This window comes from Populus trichocarpa, chromosome 14 (assembly GCF_000002775.5).
Source record: "Populus trichocarpa isolate Nisqually-1 chromosome 14, P.trichocarpa_v4.1, whole genome shotgun sequence".
Lineage (NCBI taxonomy): Eukaryota > Viridiplantae > Streptophyta > Magnoliopsida > Malpighiales > Salicaceae > Populus > Populus trichocarpa.
In genome coordinates, this window is record NC_037298.2 from 10,054,914 (window position 1) to 10,062,282 (window position 7,369).

General features: G+C 32.7%; 1 protein-coding gene across 1 annotated transcript; it reads right to left on the reverse strand.

The window, feature by feature from the left end:
- Positions 1-911: 911 nt before the first annotated feature.
- On the reverse strand, positions 912-2,987 carry LOC7462015 (amino acid transporter AVT1H). The gene is made up of 3 exons (XM_002321054.4): positions 2,571-2,987; positions 1,870-2,480; positions 912-1,725 (listed from the first exon to the last, which is right to left on the reverse strand). The coding sequence occupies exons 1-3, from the start codon at positions 2,860-2,862 to the stop codon at positions 1,186-1,188; spliced, it is 1,443 nt and encodes a 480-aa protein (XP_002321090.3). The 5' UTR covers positions 2,863-2,987; the 3' UTR covers positions 912-1,185.
- Positions 2,988-7,369: the final 4,382 nt, after the last annotated feature.

The window sequence follows — 7,369 nt, forward strand, 5'->3', positions numbered from 1 at the left end:
ATATATATATATATATATATATATATATATTTTTTTTTTATAAATTCAAAAATATAAAATTAATTTGTGAATACTTAGCCTCACATATTTTTTTTTATAGCCTATATTTACATGAATTGTTTCTTAACTTTTCGATATAGGATAACTATATATAGCCTATATTTTGATGTGAGATAACTATATATAACTTACATCAATATGAGTTGTTTCTTAATTTTTTATTTCGGGATAATTATATTACACTTCATATTTTTCTTTATAGCCTATATCCATATATTTTTTTTTATGTGGGATAAATATACTATCATTCACATTTCCTTTTTGTAACCTATATTAATATGGAGTATTTTTTAATGTGTAATAACTATATATAACTTATATTTTCATGGATTATTTCTTAAGTTTTCGATGTGAGGTAAATACACTACACTTCATTTTTTTTTATAGTCTACATTAACATCAACATGAATTGTTTATTAACATTTCAATGTGGTATAACTATGCTATATTTCACATTTCATTTTCTTACAACCTATATGTATTCTTTCAAAAAAATTTCATATGAGATATTAAAACCTTAAACATAATTTTATTTTTATTTTTTCAGACCAATCTATATGACTTGGGACCCGACCTCTTGGTCAGGTCAACCCCGGGTTAGTTTTAATAACTATGTCATGAACTAGCAATTAAAACAGGGGGTTGGTTTTAATAACTATGTCATGACTAGCAATTAAATTAGTGTTAATATGCTCATAACTATGCTTTGATGCAGGAATATTCGGAGATAGGCACAGAATCTTGCTTTTGAGCTAGGTTCATGTACTCTGTGTTTATGGATTTGTGCTTTCGATCCGAAGTAGAAGAGTATCAATTTCTTTTAAATGTCACTGTTAATTGTAAGAAACAGAGAGGCTAATGTCAAGTAACCTTGTATTATGACCAAGTTTACAACATGACAGCGCAATTTCCTCTTATGATACACCTAAGAACTCTTTCCATGTTTCGAAATGTAGCAGAAGAGAAAATTTCTTGTGGGAGCATATCAGCTAGCCCTCCTTTTCAACTACGTATTACCTTGTGTGTAGCAGCTGCAATAATAGACCAAATTATTTTTTAGTATTATTCAGGCATAGATAGCTGGGTACGTGGAAAAGAAGATCACGATGATTGATCCTCTCTAGATCAGGTATGGTGTGCTCTTTCTAGACTTGTAATGAGCAACTTTGAAGAGGATATGGTCCCAAAGACTCCAAGAAGTAACCCAAAAGCAAGAAGGATCACGTTTAGGATTAGAACAGGCTTAGATATTTGAGCCCATGAAAGCTTGATGTAGAAGGCACAGGGGAAAACTATGCAAATGCTGACACTCACAAGGGAACCAGTAAGGCTGAGGACATGCTCAAAATATGGAACGGAAAGTGCTAGAGCTAGTATTACCAGTAGCAGAAATGAACCCACGGCGCCTCTTATAACTGTCTTAGTCCTGGAACTAATAGAATTAGGAAGGTTGTGTTCTAGCTGGATGGCGAATGGTGCGAATTCGAGTGCATATTTGGTCATGGGTGTTAGCACTGTTGCCCACAATGCAATCTTTGTAATGATATGATGTCGAGGCATGCTTAGGGTTATTTGAGAGCTGACTTCAGGGCCGAATAGTCTGGCACCCATGAATGCTAGTGATGCGTAAAGTGCTGTCACCGATGCAAAGCTCACAATAGATACCTGGAACCAAACGTGAAAACTAAGGGTGAGAAAAATATTCTCAAACATTACGTCAAAATTATGGAATATTTTATATTCAGAAAAGAAGAAAAGTACTGTAATTTGATTTGAGGAGAAACTGAATTAATTAATTAGGAGTGATACCATTGTAAACTTGGATGGATCTTTCATGGATTTATACAAGTCGGGGAAAACGATGTGGCCAGCATAACTGAAGATGTAAAGGCCGGATATGGCAGGAATCTTGTGGAGGTGGAGCGCGGGTATACTGTGATTCGCTTTCACAACTTGAAAGATGGCAGTGCATGCCACGGAAGTGAAGATGACGATGGACATGAGAATGCCGCCTGATGAAAGGAAAGATATGGAAGAAAGATCTCTCAGCCACAGACTAGGAAGTGCTACCAGCACCCCCATCAAGGTTAGTAGCTGAGATTTATATAATTTTGCCCATATTGGTAACCTAAGTTGTGTCCCTGCAAATACTGTTATAAGATTGTCATGAAGTGATATGGTGTAGGAGACTAGGGCCATGAAAATCTCCAAGTAAATGAAGGTTGCAGCTAAAACTCTTCCATTGGAGCCAAATGCATGCTGACCAATATCTGTATAGCTCCTTGACTTGGGACTCTTAGCAAGGCATTTTCCGAGCAGGTGGGATGTATATGCACATATTACACCTAGTCCAACCAGCAAGAATGCAGAAACCCATCCTCCATTTTCTAAAGCATAAGGAGTGGATAGCTGCCCAAGCCCTGTGACGGAAACACATGCGAATCAATTAGCCAAAAACTTCTTGTCCATTCACTCTAAGAAGATGGAATCAAGAGATTTGAAAGCCTTACCAATGAGCATTCCAATCATGTTGATGACAGAATGAGCAAAAGAACTATTAGCCTGATCAGTATGATGCTCAACATCTGCCTCGTTTACCACAGCACTCTTTAAATCCTGGGTGTCGTGATCACACTTGCACCCTTTATTTTCCTCTACACAAGCATCACAAGTCACCCATTGCGGAGCCAATTTCTCACCATGCACCGACTCACTCGCAACTTGAATATTCCGATGGGAGAGACAATCTGCAGATTCAGGGCAGAGTAATTTCCTGAAGGACTTCCGTATCTGGTTCCACATGATAAAACTCTTGGATACCCAAATTTGGAAAACAGAAAGAAATAGTGAAAACAATTAATCGGACGGTCTAATTGTAACTATAGTTTGTATCCTAGACAGAAACACCTAGTTAGCGATGAAAAGGAAGTGATAGGGTGGGTATATTTATAGCAGAAGATGGATACAACGTAATACTTTGCCTACCATTTGTAAGAATCTAGCCATTGTACTGATTGGATTTCCAAGTGGTCTGAACCAAGTGGTACAATTGATCAAAGGGAATCTTCCAGGGGAGTTGGCAAATGGAACATGTTGCTTTCCGACAAATGCGAAGATACTGGAGCACACAGGCAGGGAAGCATTGCTATTTCGGAACACATCCTGATGATGCCACGAATTCTGTGAATTAAGCATATGAATAAATTCAGGAGCACACCTGACTGATCAGTAACGTCTAAGAAATAAATTCGGAAACTTACTAGTTTACCTGCACCCGGAAAAGATTCACCCTCCTACTTTTTAGAACAGCAAGTCGTGATGTTTGATGAAATTTGACTCTTTACGCTACCAAATCCATCGTACTGGTCCAGTTATCATACCACTAATGCATGATAAATTAATGCCGTATCAATTAGGTTCCATTTATTTGGAATGGATCATATGGCTGCGGTGGCTGAGAATTGGATCCTTTGCTCTTATTCCCACGATATGTTGTGTAAATCTTTTGGGTATCTTTATGAGAATTTGCATAAGCAGTGCTTGGGGGGAGCACAGATGCCAAATGCCACAGTGTGATATGACCACTGCTGACTGCCTGATGGGAAGGGAAGATAGTGGTGCCAAACATCCCAGTTGAAAATGTCACATAGCCCTGTTTCTGAGAGCAAAATTGTTGATGGAGAACGAATCCTGCAATTTTCTATTTAATAACAAGAATATATCGTGGAATAGTATAGATATAATTTTTAAACCCCTCTTTTCTTTTATGTTGTTCTGAAATTAGATACTTGAATGTGTACATCAACTCGAATGCTCTAAATACATGAAAAACTCTTACTTTTTAGGTAAAATCTATTAAACAATCTAAATTTACATAAAAAAAAAAAACTCAGATTACAGAAACCAAAAAAAAAATGAAATTAAATTGCAAAACATGAAAAAAAAATACTAATTAAATCCGTAAAAACTTTGTTTGAGATTGAATATCATTTCATACAATCATACCATACCATGTTGCTATCATATTAAAGAATCTAAAATTAAACAAAGGAAATATACAAACATAAAATAAAAGAATGCTAGAGTTTGATAGGTCATTTTATTGTGAAGTTCATAGTTTAATCAAAATAAAAAAATTATATATAAACTAAACTAAAAATATTATTCCAACTTTAATATATGTGTATATAAAACAAAATGAACCCAGCGATACACGTTATTCTCTCTTTCCAATTAATTTGGACAGCATCCGCATATATCCATGGGCCCTTTAGAAGAAAAATGAATCCCAAGGCCTTGTGTTGCACGCACATGGATTCCTCGGCCGCCCGACACCAGCCCACAACTCTGACGCTGACAAGAATTTTAAATCACTGGTATCTTCATCTGCTCTATTTTTCTTTCTTTATTTATTCACACCGGCCCTGGCTAGCCCTCTGAAAGAAGAATACACACACACACACACACACGTGTTTTCTTAAAATAAACATCGTATGTGGTTGTTCACCGGATGGCAGGTATTACGTTTTTCGGTAGACGTCATTCCGAAGGCATTTGACAGGCAAACATTCCTCCACTGCCAAAAAGTTTGGAAAAAAAATATGCTTCTACTAGTTTCTTTTGATAAATGAAAATTCTTTGTTCATAAAAAAAAATAGGGAAAAAAGCGGTATATATATTTAGGGATGATTGGGATTCCGGTTGGATCGTGTTTTTTAAAAAAATTAAATGTTTTTTAGCTTTAAAAATATTTTTTTTGTTTTTTGATTGTTTTAATGTGTTGATGTAAAAAATAAATTTTTAAAAATAAAAAAAAAAATTATTTTAATACATTTCTAAACAAAATTAATACTTTAAAACACAACATCAACCATACTCCCAAATAAACACTTATTATATGGTGTATAGGTTAAGTAGCACATGAACCATACTCCCAAATAAACACTTATTATATGGTGTATAGGTTAAGTAGCACATGAAAATGGTAGGATGAACTAGACACTAGTTAATAGGAAATGTTATGCATAATTAGATACATATTAGATCATTGGCTCATGTTGCGTCACCGCGGGTTAGATTATTTTTTTTAAAATAGAAAAAACATTTAAGCATTGCTAACATTTTAATCATGAACTCAAAATATGATTCATATTAAAAAAAAATTTAAAAAAATATTGATACGATGACATAATAAATAATATGTTTTAAAATATTGAGACGATGATGTATTAAATAGATCCGAGTAAACTTGTTAAATATGCGATCTGGGTCGTGAGACCGTGATAACTCTATAAAAAGCAAATAAATTCATAATCAAACCATTATTGAAGGATAAAAATAAAAATAAAAACATTAAATTAAAAAAAGAACAAAAAACAACTCGAGTAAACTTGGCTTAACCTACCAAACCCGCAACACTAGTCATGAGATCGGGATAACTTTATAAAAAGCAAAAAAAAATTATGAAGCCCACGAATAAAAAAACAACTTAAGTCAACAAGAGCTAACCTATTAAACTCACGATTTGAGTCATGAGACCGGGATAACTTCATAAAAAACTTACAAAACTCTATTTCCAACAGATTCAATACTGAAGGTTGAAATCGAGAAAAAAAAACTAAATCCATAAGACACGAATAACTCCATATAAAACAAGTTGAAACCCAATTCCTAGACATCATAATATTTAAGGATGAAATTGAAAAAAAAACTAAATAAAAAAAGAAGAAGATTGAGTTGTTGGATGGTGAAATTGAAAAAAAAAGTTCAATAAAAAAGGACCCGAAACAATGAATCAAATTAACCTACCAAACTTATGACTTACTTTATAATTTCGGGATAACTCCATAGAAAAAAACAAGTTGTAACAAAAAATATTAGAAACAATATAGTTTTTTCACAATATTCTTTAGTTATTATAGACAACTTAATCATTTTATATTTTTAAAGCATAGTAAAAAGACTGAATTACCTATAAAAGTGATTTTTAAAATTAATGTACAAGGGTTTTTTCAAATTCTCAAGCTAATTTTTTATTTATAACCAAGTTGACTAAGGGACAATTTGATAATTTAATAAATATAAAATATATTTAAAAAACTAAAAGTGGTTGGTGTATGCAACGCATGTGCAAGCATGTGGGAGGCATCTATGGTCTTTTAGTGGGGCATGCAACATTTCCCGACTGCCAATAATTACCTTTCACCGTGTCGTTGGAATTTTCACAACGTCTTCTTCCTATTGGGATGACGTGTGGCATCGATGATGAAGTGGTTTGTCATCAGCGGTGCTTTCTTTATTTTTTTTCCTTCTTTTCCCTCTCATTCCTTATAATTCGCGCTAGCCATTTAATATTTTAAAGTTGTCATTTTATTTATTGAAATTTCAACTTTGGTCCTTAATTATTCTTTTGATTTCTAAGTTTTGTTATTGACCCTTTTGTAAAATTTTAATTTATTTTCATTTTTATCCTTCAATCTCAATCTATAACATGTTATTTTTTTTCAATATGGTCTTTATTCTTTTGATTTGTTTTGGGTTCTTTTTGTTAAATTATTTTTTCTTTTCAATTTCACTCTTCAATAAAAAAATTATAGTTGTCTTATTTATTTTTTATTTCAATTTTGATCCTTATTTTTGAATTACTATTTTTGTTTTGTTTTTACTTATTTTATCTTTCAATTTTATCATTCAGTATTGTTTTTTTTTAATTAACCTTTTTGATTTTCTTTATTTTCTTGTATATCAGGTTGAGCTAGGTTGGCTCGATCTTTTTTATGGGGTCGCTGTTTTTTAAAAAAGCTTTAATCTTTTTATTGATTCCGTCCTTCAAAAGTTAGTTCTTTTTAAAATTAATTTTCATTATTTTTCCTATTTTGACTTTTATTGGGTTATCTAATTAAAATGATTTGGGTAATGAGGTTTCGTTCTTTGACAATTGGTTTGTTGAGAATCAAGATTTGTGATTTCTTTTTTTATTTGCTTTTTATCGGGTTATCTCGTCCTCATTACACGAGTTATAAATTTGTCATGTTAATTTGGGTTGACTTGAAATGTGTTTTTTTTATCATTTTTTACCCAGTTATGTCCTTCTGTATTTAATTTGTTGGAATTTGAGCTATTTTATTTTTTCCTTTTTGAAAAAATATTTTTCTCCCAAGTTATATTGATTATTTTTTATTTGGTTAATTTATTGTCGCTGATTATTTTTTATACAGTCGGGTCTATGACATGAATTATGAATTTTTCTCCCTCATTTAAAACTTGCTTACACTGCATGGACATATTAAGCAAAACAATCTGGAGCATA